This window comes from Danio rerio, chromosome 4 (assembly GCF_049306965.1).
Source record: "Danio rerio strain Tuebingen ecotype United States chromosome 4, GRCz12tu, whole genome shotgun sequence".
In the NCBI taxonomy this organism is placed as follows: Eukaryota; Metazoa; Chordata; class Actinopteri; order Cypriniformes; family Danionidae; genus Danio; species Danio rerio.
In genome coordinates, this window is record NC_133179.1 from 68,150,756 (window position 1) to 68,166,370 (window position 15,615).

The 15,615-nt window shown below is 35.6% G+C and overlaps 1 protein-coding gene and 1 long non-coding RNA gene across 2 annotated transcripts in view; one reads left to right on the forward strand and one right to left on the reverse strand.

Moving 5' to 3' along the window:
• The first annotated feature begins 662 nt into the window (after positions 1-662).
• LOC137491346 (uncharacterized) overlaps positions 663-15,615 on the forward strand; it is a 45,544-nt gene continuing 30,591 nt past the window's right edge. Inside the window, exons 1-2 of the mRNA XM_073948816.1 lie at positions 663-702; positions 1,140-1,291. Of these exons, the coding sequence (XP_073804917.1) occupies positions 1,207-1,291 (85 nt within the window). The 5' untranslated portion in view covers positions 663-702; positions 1,140-1,206. The remainder of the gene's footprint in view (positions 703-1,139; positions 1,292-15,615) is intronic.
• On the reverse strand, positions 7,887-12,463 carry LOC141381924 (uncharacterized). Its single transcript, XR_012402832.1, has 4 exons — positions 10,412-12,463; positions 10,100-10,269; positions 9,801-9,892; positions 7,887-9,134 (listed from the first exon to the last, which is right to left on the reverse strand). It is a non-coding gene; the product is annotated as an uncharacterized lncRNA (long non-coding RNA).

Below are 15,615 nucleotides of genomic sequence, written 5' to 3' on the forward strand. Positions count from 1 at the left end.
CATGGCACTTTTAGAGTTAAATGATTGAAAGAGTGTTTATTGTATCATATCCCAAATAATTAGTTTAAAAAAATGGTGGCCTTGAATTTGTATTAAGATGTGATTATGATTGTTCAAAACTTCCTTTGAAGCTGTCTAATTTTCATTAGCAAGAACTACTTTTTTGGAAAGTGATATTTACCCATAATTTTTCCCTCATAAATCCACTCTTTGGAATAAAAGGGCTGTTATTATTAACAGGAAATCATTGTTTAGAGGTGACAGGTACAACAAAGGCATTATATTTATTAATGATTTGTCATAATGGATTTTTAAATAAATATAGAGTTAAAATCACAGATAAAGGTTATACTGAAATTTGCGAGGCTATACCTATGGCTTTGTTTAGGTTAATTCAAAGTAATTGTTTTAATCTCCCATGAAGCTCTATAATAACTGAAGCAATAACTGAAGCTCTCTGTACTTTATTTTTAAAACACTTATTGTCATAATGTTTTGTTTTTCTTTGATGTAGATCTTTTGTTGCAGTTGTAACAAATTAAATTTATTTTATATATTTTAATGTTAAATATGCCTTGCGATGTCGATTGCAACAGTAAGTGGCCAAAAAAAAAAAACTGAACAAAAAAGACTTTTATTTTGGCGTGGTGTGTGACGTCATTAGGCTGCGCCGCTTCCGCGCTGCAGTTCAACTGGAGGAAGGTTTGTTTCACAACTTTACACATATAAACCGATTGATTAAAGTTTCAGGTTTTTCTTCCAATATGACATACCTGCTGTTGACTATTATTTTAATTCTTTATACAACGAAGTACTATTTTAATCACAGTAATCGAGGGCTATTGTTTAAACAACAGAAATGTGTTTTAATGAAGGTTTTATTTATTTACAAGTATAATGTTATTCTAATATAAGTATACAATATTCTATATATATATATATATATATATATATATATATATATATATATAATAAATGGAGAACTAGTTTTTATTAGGTCATTTGTTTGTGGATATTGTTTCTTGCTCAGACTTACCTGATTTATTTTTGTCAATCACTCTCATATAAAGAAACTGTTGAAGCAAGTGTTGAAGAGAAGTTATTTTGTTTCTGTTCATAGTTTTGTTCATTTTAAACAGAATAAAGTGTCCAAACACAGAGAAAAGCTCCTGCTGAAGCGACTGATCTCCACACTGTTACATAAAGATGGCGTTTATTAAAGAGGAGAGTGAAGATGTGAAGATTGAAGAAACATTCACAGTCAAACAGGAAGATCTGCAGGAACAAACAGGTTTATTTTCATTCTCAAAACCAACTCAGTCATTTGATCTTCATTCAGATATATTTTAATAATAAGAATACTAAATTAAATCCATCTTGCAGCCCTGAGTGTGCTGCCTAGTTCTCTTAAATGCACATAGGCACTTATTGAAAGACAGGAACGAGTTTCTTTTGTTACTTGTTCTCAGGTCTTTTGTCATTATTTTATGTATTATTAGTCTCCCATTTTCTCTACCTTCTTAGGGTTGTTGCTTTTTTTGTTCTCCTACTGTTTGTTAAGGTGTCCTTGAGCACTAAAAACGTCCTTGAGCACTAATGTCATTTTAAAATTATTATTGAACGAATCCTTATATTTGCGCGTCACTATACAAATTTATCAGGACTTTGATAAAATGAAAATGGAAAGGATTGGAAGGACATTTGCTGTGCTCTATCATTGATAGGGAAAAGGAAACTCTTTGCTAGATTGACTTTGTATCCAGAAGCATTTCCAAATTCTGAAATTATTGTAAGAGCTTTTGGAATACATGTATCTGGAATCGACAGAAAAAGAAGATCATTCGCATATTATTATTAATATAGTCAGTCGTCGACTGAGGTGGGCCGGTCTAAGGCTTGAAATTCCAGAGCTAAAAAGGAGTCCCACTCCGGCCCTGTTCCCTGTCTGCTTTACACATTTTAGAAAAACATTTTATTGTAATTATGAATATATACAAATAAAAATTCAATTTACAGCTTTCAAATCTGTCTTACTAATATGACCAAAATTACTTTTATGATCAATTATGTAAGAAAGTCTGAAAACTGGACTGACACGGTTTCAATTTACTATAACTTCTATGTTAAGCGGCTTTGACACAATTTACATTGTAAAAGCACTAGATAAATAAAGATGAATTGAATTCAATCTGCTTAAATGTGTACATGTTAATGGACCAAACAAACTATGATCTGATTTATTTTACATTTACTGTGCAACAAAATTGCAGTGTGTGTAGCCAATGTTTCCAGTGTCTTTTCACTTTTCAGCATTTGATGAGAGTTTTTAAGACTTAATGAAAACTAATGTTTTATTTATTTCAGACCTAATTGAAGAGAATGAGGGCAGTAAAGAGGAGGAACATCATGTCAAAATTGAGGAAAAAACTCATTTACAGACTGATGGTATTTTGAAAAGGGGAGACACAAAAATAGTTTCACCTGCACTCAGTGTGGAAAGAGTTATGGAAGTAAAGGCTATCTTAAGATTCACATGATGATCCACACTGGAGAGAAACTATTCACATGCCCTCAGTGTGGGAAGAGTTTTGGAAGAAAAAGGGAAATTAAGATTCACAGGAGGATCCACACTGGAGAAAAACCATACACATGCACTCAGTGTGGGAAGAGTTTTAGCCAATCATCAAACTTAAATCGACACATGAGGATCCACACTGGACAGAAACCATTCACATGCACTCAGTGTGGAAAGAGTTTCAGCCGATCATCACACCTTAATGAACACATGATGATTCATACCGGAGAGAACCCATTCACATGCACTCAGTGTGGGAAGAGTTTCTACCGATCATCATCCCTTAATCTACACATTATGAGCCACACTGGAGAGAAACTTGCACTTAAGCAGCGGTCACAATGGACTTTTTTCCCCATGGATTTCCATTCATACGCACGGGAATGTGTCAGACCGGAAACCAAGTTTGTGTGTCAAGTTTCGCAGTTCACTGCATTGCAAAGTTCAAGCTTGGTGAACTCTGACCTGCAAAATCGCATCACTTGACTGTGTGAGACCAATCAAAGATCAAAACATGACCTGTCTGGACAGAAATGTAAAATATGGACCAATAGCTAACTTTTTTTCTGTCTAATCATCTTGTTTAATCCCGCCGCTTTTCACAGCGCCAAACAACAGAATTTTGCATGCTCAAACTCTAGTGTGACTGCAGCTTCGGTGTGGGATGAGTTTCAGCAACTCCTCAGACCTTAATAAACACATGAAGACCCACACTAGAGATAAACCATTAAATGCACTCAGTGTGGGAAGAGTTTCAACCGATTAGCAAACCTTAATGAACACATAAAGATCCACACTGGTGTGAAAGAGTATATGTGCTTTGAGTGTAAGAAGACTTTTATTTCAAAATTGAAACTGCACCAGACGTTTCACACTGGAGAGACCGTACAAGTGTTCACACTGTGACAAGAGGTTTAATCAGTAACACATCTGAAAACACAAAAGAGGATTCACACTGGAGAGAAACCGTACAGATCTGATCAGTGTCTACAGAATTGGACAAAAGTTGCACACATGACATGAATGCAGCAAAACATTTTCTCATGTGCACAGGATGTTTTATGTCTGAATAATGTTTGAAAAGGCTGAGTGACGATATATTGTTTTCCAACACTCCTACACTGCAGTAGGTGGGGTTGTAAATGTGTTGCGCTCCTCGCGTTTACCTTGAACACAATGATGGCAGATGTTTCGTAAACATCTGACAAACAGCATCTCAGCAGCTTAAAATCTCTCTTTGCAAGTGATTGTACAGGTGCGGATACATCTGTACTCCACTCTCCAGTGTATTCATGTAGCTAGTGTTGTTTTGGATGATGTTCTCTGTCTGACTCCCTGAATGAGTAGCATCACTGGAAAGACAAATAAATAAAGATGAATTATGAATATTTGATGATTTAGGCAGAGTGACAGGTATTAAGTTGTACAATATTACTACACTGTGATGATCCCAAGACTCCAGATTGGAGTATGTGGTAAATCCTGATTGGATGCCTGCATTACTCATCAATGGGTATATAAAAGTTGTTGTGCTAGGCTGCTAGCTAATCCAGGATGCTGTGGCTACTCAGGAGTCTTCATGTCAAGACCTGCCATCTCATTAAATCTTTAACCTTATGGTTTTGTTTTGCATTGCTTGTATCATGTAGCTAAAGTGTTGTTGTGATTATATCCTAAGTTCTTTATCTTCATTATTATCCCTAGACATTTGCTGGTTGCTTTGATTGATTGTTTTATGAGTTACATTTTATAATAAATATTTTGCATTCAGGCTATTTTGTTGGCTCATCTCTCTTTTATGTTGCGACTCAAACAAGCAGGTCATAACACTTTGTGAAATGTGTCCGGTTGTATTTAAGATCTTGTCCTTTCGAAAAGTCATGACCATAGGTGAGAGTAGGAACCTTGATTGAGCGGTAAATTGAAAAAATTGCCTTTCATCTCAGCTCGTTCACCACAACAGACAATCACATCAACTGCATTACTGCTGCCACTGCACTGATCCATCTTTTAATCTCACATTCCATTCCTCATGAAAAAAACGCAGATGCTTGAGCTACATTTGAGCTAAGGACTTTCCTTCAAACTGGAGATCAAGCATTTCCAGTCGAGCACCATGGTCTCTGACTTAGAGGTGCTGTTTCTTTCCCTACCATGTCACACTCAGCAGTAAACAGCAGTGGTGGGAGTAACGAATTACAACTACTCACGTTACTGTAATTAAGTACATTTTTGGGGTAATTGTACTTCCATGGGTAGAATTTTAAGCCTGTAATTTTACTTGTAGATGAGTACAAATTAAGCCGAGTAATCTACTTCGTCACTTTTAAAATCACAATTCGTTACAGAGTACTGTAAATAAATTAATATTTCAAGCATGCACTGACCAGCATTTCGGTAGGCAATAAAAAAAGTTCATCTTAATGGACCAATGAAAAGCCTGGTAAATTACTTAAACCGAAAAACAAGTTCAAGCTACTGCAGATTTACGTGAGCTGACCGTCATCATCATACAGTCACGAAGTTATCAATTGACATATGGAGATTTAAGACAGAAGAAATGAGGAAGAAAAAGCAGAGGATGAATGCCCATGGCCACACCCGGAGGAGCTGTTCACCTACAGGTACATGGGGAAGAAAGGGGACAGCTGTGCTGATGCAGTGTGAATAGCTATGTTATCATCTTAAATGCTAATTAAATGTATGCCCAAAACTAGAATATCGCATAAAAGACTATGCAAATAAAGCAGCGTTTCCATCCAACAAGTCAAAGAGAACAAAATTGCCACCTTCTGATTAACTGGCGACAAACATCAAAAGTAAAAACAGAATATGCATCGGTGGGAGCAGCTACGGGACTATATTATCTTCATTTAATAAATGACTTGCGCCTCAGAAGGCAATCCTGACACGCTGTGAACGCGCGCTGGTGTTTGAAGGCGCGAGACATGGAGTGCAAACACTCTTGACAATTTTGGAGGTCATTAAAATATTAATATTATAACAATACTGAAATGGTTGAGGCGGTTTAGAATGACCAAAACAACACTTTAGATGTTTTACAATGTGCTTAGCCTGCTGTTTTGTACATTCACACACATTTTCGAAAAATATTCGCATTATAGCATTTCCATCAACCGTTTTTATTTGCATATCCAAAAAGCGCATACAATAAGTGAATGAAACCTGCCCTCTGCTATGCCATCTGGCTTACACAGGGTTTCCGTGGGGTCTTAAAAGGTCTAAAATATAAACATTTAAATTTTAGGCCTTAAAGTCTTAAATTCGCTGTTCTAGGTCTTAAATATGCTTGCACAGGTCTTATTTTTCCGATGTCCATGTAATGCTACTCCTGCTCATTTAAATAATTTTTTGTTGTTGCTTGGTGTTACATCCCTTGGATGTATTTATTATTATTGATGTTTGTTTGTGTGTTTACTGCCCATTGGGAGTGGTTATGTTGTGTGTTTTCTCTTTTACTTTCACTGTGTCTCTCTGCCTGCTCACTAGGTAGAGCTGATTGGGCCCAGGTGGTGCTCATCATTGGAGCGTGCTGCAGTAATGCGCTGCTACAAAAGCAGTGCTCCAGACTCGTGATTGTTGTGATCATACGTTGTGGGTGTTGATCTGGTTGGTTGTAAAAAGGAGTTTAATGGGCTAGTGAGTTAAATTTTAGTTTCTGTGTGTTAAGAAACTTGTTTGTTTTTGCATTGTGGAATTTTACAGGCAGTGTGTCTGTTTTCTTAGTTGTTATTTAAATACATATATTCTTTTGTGTGTGGTACGTAAAAGGTAATTGTATTGTTTCTTTGTCTGACTTTTTGATATTAAAATTTAAGCTGTAGGGAGAGGGTGCCATTTTTATTTTTGTAATTGTTTGACTGTGTTTATTGATAGTAAGGGAGTTGAGGAAAGCCTGTGTTGTTTCTTTTCTTTTACCTGAAATTAGGTTATTTAGTACTCCTCCTGAGCTAGACCTGTTTTGTTTGTTGTTTTGGTTAATCCTTCTCCTGAAGATTTATGCTTCATTTATTGTTTAAGAACCAAATAATAAAATAAGTTTACTCTTGTGGTTGTTTCACATTTCTGAGGCAGGATTGAAGTGTTCCCTCAATATTTGTTTATTTAATTTATACACAATTCATTAATTTGGTCTCCTTTTTTCTCAAATTCTAAATTTTAATTTTCTTTGTTATTTTCCTTCCCCAACCCTAGACCAAAAAGGGGAAGGGACGTAACACTTGGTTTCGTGGTGGTGTAGTTCTTTATTTCACTAGTCCTAATGTAATTTGCGGTATTAAAAGTACAAATAAGACCAGCATGCCATAGCTCAGTGTGCGCGGTATATGTGACGTCATTGCCGTGTTTGCGGAGGTTCACTTTGGAAGCGCGTGACATGATTTTGGGTGAAGAGTTCATGCGGCGCCGCGTTTGATTTGAGTTGAATAGGAGTCACTTTGAAGGGATTTTGTCTGAAACAGTACGACTGTACAGGCATCTTAACGATCCGACCATGCATGATCACCATAGAGATAACCAGATGACCAATAATTCTTGGCTAGAAATAGTAACAGCCGTGGAAAGGAAGTGTTTTGTTAAAAAGTTTGGAAAAACCTAGGGGATAAGTTTGTTACAACAAAAAAAAGGCCATGGCAAAAGTGGAGACCCAGGTGGTTTTATTACTACAGAATATGTTTTTCCACCATTTGTAGGTTTTACACTGATGTATATTTTTGAAGTTAAAACAATGTAACAAAAATTAAGTAACAAATTAAGTCTTTGATAACTGGAAAAGAAAATATGAACCTGTCGGCTTACAGTATACTGATGCCCAATTTCTAGGTTTTATTAGTGATAATGGACAGGTTTGTTGGACCATTATTGCATTTTCAGCTCAAAGGTAGAGGACAAAAACTAGCCAGACAATAATTTGTCAATTGTTGATTGGGCAAAATAATTAAAAGTTTCTTTTGCTATTATTCTTGCCAGAATAAAAAATATAATTGTAGAGTAGGCGAGGCAGTGGCGCAGTAGGTAGTGCTGTCGCCTCACAGCAAGAAGGTCGCTGGGTCACTGGTTCGAATTTCGGCTTTTCCGCACTGACACATTAGTGAGGGTGTACCATTTTGCAACATTAAGTACTTCCCCACCCCATACAGTCAGGGACATGCTGTCTGTCGCATCGGCAACCTTATAAGACCTGGTCATCATTTTTTGACTACTGCGGGTGTATGCATCTCTGGCTTCATTTAACTGCAACACCTTGACTTTGATGTTCACCTAAAACAGAAAAACACAACATACTTTTGTGACACAAAACAAAAATTTATAAAGCAACAACATAACCTTACACTAATTTCACATTTAAATCATACAATTAATATTACACTACCTACAAATGCAGCAATACGTATAATGAAAGTAGTGTTAGTATTAAAAATGTAATTATCAATAAAATCTATTTAAAATTGTAAAATTAAGCACTCGATTATAATTGCAGCAATACAAAATAAATAAATTACTATTCACACACACAAACTAAACTCTAAAATTTAGCACAGCACTGTTATCTACTACACTGTAAACCCAAATATGGGTTTACAGTAACGATGTAACTCGTTGCCTCAATTTTTAAGTTCATGAACTTAAAAAATTAAGTTTTCAAAACAAATATTTTGATTACATGCTACTTAGACGTTTTCATTACAGTTAAATTAAAACTTGTTATGAAACCAATTTAAATATTTTAAGTTACAGTAACTTAAAATTTTGCTTAAAATTTCATGGCATTAAGTTAACATTACATAAAAAAATAAGTACACAAAGAACCATTTTAAGTTGAATCAACTCAATATTTATTATTGTCTTTGTCTTTTTGTTTTAAGTACCAGTAACTTGTATTGTACAAGTAGAATAACATTTAAAAAAACAATAATCAAAACTAAATTTGACACTGCAGTGCTAATTTAAAAGGATAAAACCTGAAAAGCAGATTGAAGACCACACCTCTGACATTAAAAATTCACGAACCTGCATGAACTTTTACAAAAACATGAACCATTTAAAACTAAATTACCTATATGGTTACAAAGTACTACCCAGCTGTACTTAACTCTTAAAAACAAGAGCTGCATTAATGACAAATAACATTAATAAATGCACATTGTGAGAAAAAAATGCAGAAACCTTTTAACCAGTATTTTCACAAAAACAAATTACATAAAACTCGAGGAATTGCCAGGCCTACATTCGCATCAAATCATTTTTGAGACTCTGTAACTTGGGTGACAGTTTACCCTTGTCAAGACAAAGTAAAATCTTTTGAATGAATTCAAAAGTGTTGGCCAGTCCTTTGTGATAGTTGAGGTGTAAGTGCATAGATCAGTCCAAACAATACCAGGAAGAATCTGGAGAGGCTGCTCAAAATCTTACTCTCGATGACAAGTTTTTCACAGGTTGAAAGAGAACTGAACTTATGTCATTTTCTTTGACGACTGCGAGGAGGGCCACTGCAACATCTGTAAGCTCTGGCTCATCAGAAAATCAGCTCATCAGTGTCCTGTAAGATAAAATAGATGTTAAAGCAAAAACAGAAGATTGGTCAAGTCAGCCTAGCAAACAGTAAACAAAAGTTGCAATAACTTGATACTATGCTAAAAAAAAAAAAGAAAAGAAAACGCTTAGTTTTGCTTAAAGCAATTTAGTACTAAAATAATTTTACAGTGAGGTCAAAGAAAATAAATCGCACAAACTATTTGGTTGGAAAGACAGAATAAGAGTAATGTACTGTATGCATGTAAGTATGGCGACGCAATGGCGCAGTAGGCAGCGATGTGGCCTCACAGCAAGATGGTCGCTGGTTCGAGCCTCTCCTGGGTCAGCTGGTGTTTCTGTGTGGAGTTTGCATGTTCTCCCCGCATTCGTGTGGGTTTCCTCCGGGTGCTCCAGTTTCCCCCACAGTCCAAGGACATGCGATACAGGTGAATTGGGTAGGCTAAATTGTCTATAGTGTATGAGTGTGTATGGATGTTTTCCAGTGATGGGTTGCAGCTGGAAGGGTATCCGCTGTGTAAAACATATGCTGTCTAAGTTGGCGGTTCATTCTGCTGAGGTGACCCCAGATTAATAAAGGGACTAAGCCAAAAAGAAAATGAATGAATGTATATATGCATGTATGTATAAGAACTGTTTGGTGTGGTAATGTAATGTTTTTTTAAATACTCACCATGCAGGTCCTTAAAAACCCAGTGATTTCCTCACATAGATACACAGAGCATGAACAACAGTGACACACTTGATGTGCACATCATGGAACTCCTATAACGATAAAAAGAAAACTGTATATAATTGAACTGTAAATGTTAAACAATATAATCAGATATACAAAACCAGACAAATACAAAAAAAAGGGTTCAAAATGTTTTAGTGGTTTAGTGTTCAAAGTTCATTTGAATCATCAAATTTTTCAAACTTTTAATCTTTTAATAAAGTTTTAGCCTATAAAATGCACAACAATAGTTTTACCTGTTCATCATGGATTCTTAGGATTTCATTTAAAGTATCTGATATCTTCCCGGTTCTGGCTGCCTTCTATCGGAACAGGGTCATTAGGCTAGGAAGGTGTTGGTCAAGCTCAGAGTAGAATATGTTGGGCAGGTTCTGGTTTTCCGTTGGAACTCTGCATACACCTAAATCTTAAAACAATGACAGACAGGGAACACAGCCATATTCATTATGTGAACCTGGTTAATCTACTACCCCCTCAAAGAAACTAGCCCCTGAATGTGGTATATGTTATCAAGAAAGCAATAACAGAAAAAAGTGTTACCCCATTACCTCAGATTCCATCTTAAGCCAACAACCTAAAAAAAAAACGAGATTAATGTTAGATAGTGTATATTTATCCAGTAATGAAATATGTAAAGCCTTTAGGAGTTTTTAAATCATTAAATTAAATTGAAAAGTTATTTATGTTGATGTAACCCCAAACAAAAAGGGGACTACTATATAATAGACAGTTGTGGCTGTTAAATGTTAAGCCGGAATGTGATTGTTGTGGACTACATCACTGTTTTATCTCTAAACAGATGTCATCAGTCAAAACTAAAGTGCAACAGTTATATATTATTTTTCCATACTAGACTTAAAATATATTAAACTGTTTAGACACATTTCTACAATGACACTTGCTCTTCAAGTCCCCAGTTTGTATCAATGGCAGACCAACACATTGTGGAAAGTATGTTTTCCAAGTTATATCGTTTTTAACACAGCAGACAAAAGCTGTCTCATTTCAGAGGCTGCATCCGCCGAATGATGCATTGGAAGTGCGATGCGTGTTCGTGGCGCGCCAAAGGCTGTTTCATTTTTTTTTTTTAATTCAAACGCAGCCTCAAAAATGTGTCCTTCACTTCCCAGGTAACGAAGTATACAACCGGTGGATCCTTCGCGGCCTCGAACATCCCAAGATTCATTGCTCGCTGATAACGGCAGGACGTTTTTAAAAGGAAAACTCTGGATTAAATGTATGAATTGGGTTTATTTGACTTTGATATCTAAACACGTTTAAAAATAGACTGACATGTCTTACTAAAGAGGCACTCACCTTTGAAGTCTACATCCTTCGGAGGGCGCAGCCTCTGAACCAATGCCTAGTTCAGACTACGTGATTTTAGCCCCGATTTTGGCTCGCCGACAGGTTTTGAGAAATCGCCGACAAATGCCTGAAATCTCAGTTAAATCGCTGCTCGTGCACGTGAGTGACAATCACACAGTATGAACGATCAAAGACGCGATCTGAGAGAATCGCCGATGAGTCGCCGATGCCTGTGAGATATTTGGCATGCTAAATATCTGGAGCTGTCGGCGATTCAAATCATGCCGTGTGAATTGAGTTTTGACTGAAAATACCATCAGTGATCGCCTACAGCCAATGAGAGAGCAGCTTTCACTTGTGTGTGCGTGTGTGTATACCTGCTGCAGGCCAACGGGAGGCTGGGGGAGAAGTTAAAAGCGCGCTTTTTCGGTTTATTTGGACCCACGAAATGGAGGAAAAACTCGTGGAGGTTTGACAGGACTCAGGAGCAACCGTGTCTGTTTGACGTTTTATACAGAAAGAAATTTCTCATTATGTCGTTAATAACAAAAGATATACTACATATTTTTGGCTGTGAGACATAGTTTGGACGAAGTTGTCGGCGATTCTCCCTATAGTAAAGTCATGCAATGTGAATGTCTATGTCGCCGAACCATCTTGCAGTGTAAACAAAGCAGCGACGAAACGCTAGCCCAGGTAGTCATGCAGTGTGAAAACATCTGTGACACGAATAGTTTGAAAATCATGCAGTCTGAACTCGGCATAGGACACAGCTAAAGCCTGACGGATACAGTGTTGCCAGATTGAGCGGTTTCCCCGCACAATTACTTAGACGGTTTTAAATACTGTGCGGGTAAAAATGACATAGACGGGTCAAGAAACATTGGCCGTTTTTGCAACGACGTTCCCCTCAGCCCCAGATACCACCTCCCGGTCCTTAACTCGGAGCAGCATATGATAGCCTCCAGATTTCTGGGCAGGAATTTCAGCGGGTTTTGAGGCTGGAATCAGTCAAGTTACATCTGGCAACACTAGATGCTTATTTTTAAATCGCGTGTCAGTTACAATCTAAGCGCCTAATGTCGTGCAAGTGGAAATATAGACTACAATTCGTTCAAAATGTATATAGAAGTTAGCTAATGTAATGTGTAACATATGCTTCGATGGGTATTTATATCAGGCCCATTTCATCAGTTATTCGTCGCGAGACATCCGTAACTTTTGAATATGAATATACGTAACTGGTGAACGCTATTTAAAGATTTGTCTAACTTTTTACAAAATAAGACCATGTTTATAATGCATGTAACACTTACCGTGACACCAGAGGTGCTGATAACTGCCGAAAGCTTGAAGCTGAAATTCTCCTCACTCACTGCAGTATTTCGTGGCGCCAAAAGTGAAGCATTGTGCGTTCCCACAATGTCGCAAAAGTCTCACGCTGAACTTGGAGCACGTGAACCTCGTGAGCCAATAAAATGTCACAGAAACATCAGCGGCATATTTTACTGCCTGTAATAATAATAGATATATTATATCTAATAGAATATTCTATTTTGGGCTTACATTAAACCAGCTGTTCTGTTTATTTTAGCCTGTTTATATGTATATAATTTAATTAAAAAATGACAAAACAATTGCTTAACCACACACACACACACACAAATATTACTAATTTCATACGTAGATAGCGTGTTGAAACTACAAAAAAGTCTTATTTTATATATTTCTCTTTGTGATTTGTATTTTGCAGCACATTGTCAACCTTTTGTTTTGTTTAATAGTGCTATATAAATACAATTGACATTGACATTAACAAGTAAAGTTAAATTATAACTTACTTAATGAGCAAGTTGTTCCAATTAATCAAAAATAATAAGTTCAATTCACTCAAAACCTATAAAAAAGTTAAACAAACTTAAACTATTTAAGTTAGTAGAACTACTTTAGAAAATTGAGTTTTTACAACTCAATCAATTAAATTATTTTGAGCATTTGGGTTTACAGTGCACCGTTTGTTCAAATAATGATTGTAAATGACAACCACTGGATAACTGCAAGCAATGTTTTCTGAGGTCCCAACGAGGTTTGCATTTATAACAGCCTGGACACAAACATCTCCGAGCAGACAGCACAGAAATTATTCTGGCTTATCCGCCCACATGCATCCCAATTTGTTGTCAGAGAGCCTGATGTTCAAATGCAGCAGTCAACCAGCACTTGCGGATTATTTGCTTTGGCCTTTGCTAAAGCATTATGTGATGGAGTCAAACCAGAGGAGTGCAAGTTCCAGGAGAGCAATATGAGACAAACGCTTTACAGACCGTTGACGAACAAAACGGCTTCGGTATTTAAATACCAAAAAAACAAAAGCAAGACCTGAAAGAACCTCTCTTTTTGTGGAGGTTCAATGTATCTGCAGAACCTCACACAACACAGAGATGATGGTGCAGTGCAACAGCTGCAACAAGTGGTACCACCCCAATTGCGTTTCAGTCCCAGTGAAAGCTTTGAACACCACCATGGAGGAGTGGAACTGTGAAATCTGCACTAACTGAAGTGTGTGTTTCGGCATTAAATGCATAACATACCAAATATTTGGCCTTACACAAACGCCCATAGGTATGCATAGTATAATGCAGAACAATATAAATAATATATATAATATATAATGAATGGAATTACACAAAAGTACTGTTATCTTTCCAGCTTTCACTCACTCACTCACGCACACATACTCTCACATACACACACGCACACGTACACACGCACACACACAGTAATAGTATACATCTGTCTGAGGCCATTTGAATATGTTTGGAAAGTGTGGTAATTTCAACAATAAATGTTCATTCACACTAGAAAATAGGTAAAAATGTAAAAAAAAATATTGTGAAATTACTGTTCATTCATTCAAATTGATATTTTCTATGACTGTACAATAAAAACACTGTATTTTCCATGATTGTAGCGTGTTATTATTAAAATATGCAACAGTAATATGATATGAAAAGTGGACACAGTGGTACATCAGGACATGTAGAACAAGTATCTGGTGGAGTTGACAGAAAACAATTTGATTTTAATTTTTTATGATTTTTCTAATATGACCATACAGTAAAAAGTAAGTGTTTTACATGATTTTTGTTATGTTAATATTTATATGTGATTTAAGTAGGAAAAATAAACATTTGCACAATAATGATTTTTTTCCCATTAATTTAGCAACATTCCACATGAAAAAAGGGGAAATATTCACAGTAAAACACAAATAAACCAATAAAACATAGTTACACAGTAAACACCTAAATAGTAGGTTGTGAAAATGAAAAGGAATGTGAATAGATATGACAGCCTTGTAATGACTTTAATACTATTAATTTTGTTTTAAACTCGCAAATAAAACACATTTACAGCAAAGCAAAGAAATAATAGCACAGACTACATACAAAGTCATGGTTATTATGTACCCAAATATGAATAAAAGTGACGATTTTTTATTATCTCTCATTTGAAATCATTTACGCGAATAAAAGTGAAACAAGATTTTAAAACTGCTGTGCATTAAACACACGCGTCTTTAATCTACCGCGAAACACCGAGTTGACGCGCACTGCAATTAAAAGCAGAGATTGCTTGACCGTCTCTCTCTGAATCGCAGATGGCATGACCGCAGTCCCCGTCAAGCGCTGAAGTCCCGTTTAATCTTTTTCAGAGCCTTTAATACATATATATGTATTTATTTATATATATATATATATATATATATATATATATATATATATATATATATATATATATATATATATTTATATAGAGATTTATATATATATATATATATATATATATATATATATATATATATATATATATATACACACACACACACACACACACACACACATACATATATATATATATATATATATATATATATATATATATATATATATATATATATAAATCTCCACAACTGTTCCTGGCATAATCGCTTTTGCATCTTATATTAAGATTACCATATAGTATATGTGTTTTGTGTGTGTGTGTTTTTGGTTTTGATCAATGTTTTCATAACCTTTTTTTGTTTTTATTCTCCAGAATTGTTCCTGAGTCGTGTGCTGCTTGCTTGTATTTGAGGTGAATTCTGTTTTCTCTGTACAGTTGTGTTAATTTGTTACATATTTCTTATTTAATAGTTGCATCTAAAAGAAACAGAACATAAACCTCCAATAATTTACCTTTTATTATAATTTTGTGTGTGTAGTGGTGTTATCAGTGTTTGTGGCTTTTTGTTCTCTTCATCTACATTACCGGTTCCTAGTTTGGGGTCAGTTTTTCTGACAGTCAATTATTCTGTTCACCAATAACATTTATTAAATGTAAAAAAAAAATAAAGTTAAATATTTATTTAAAAATATTTAAATAACTGCTTTGTTATTGTATG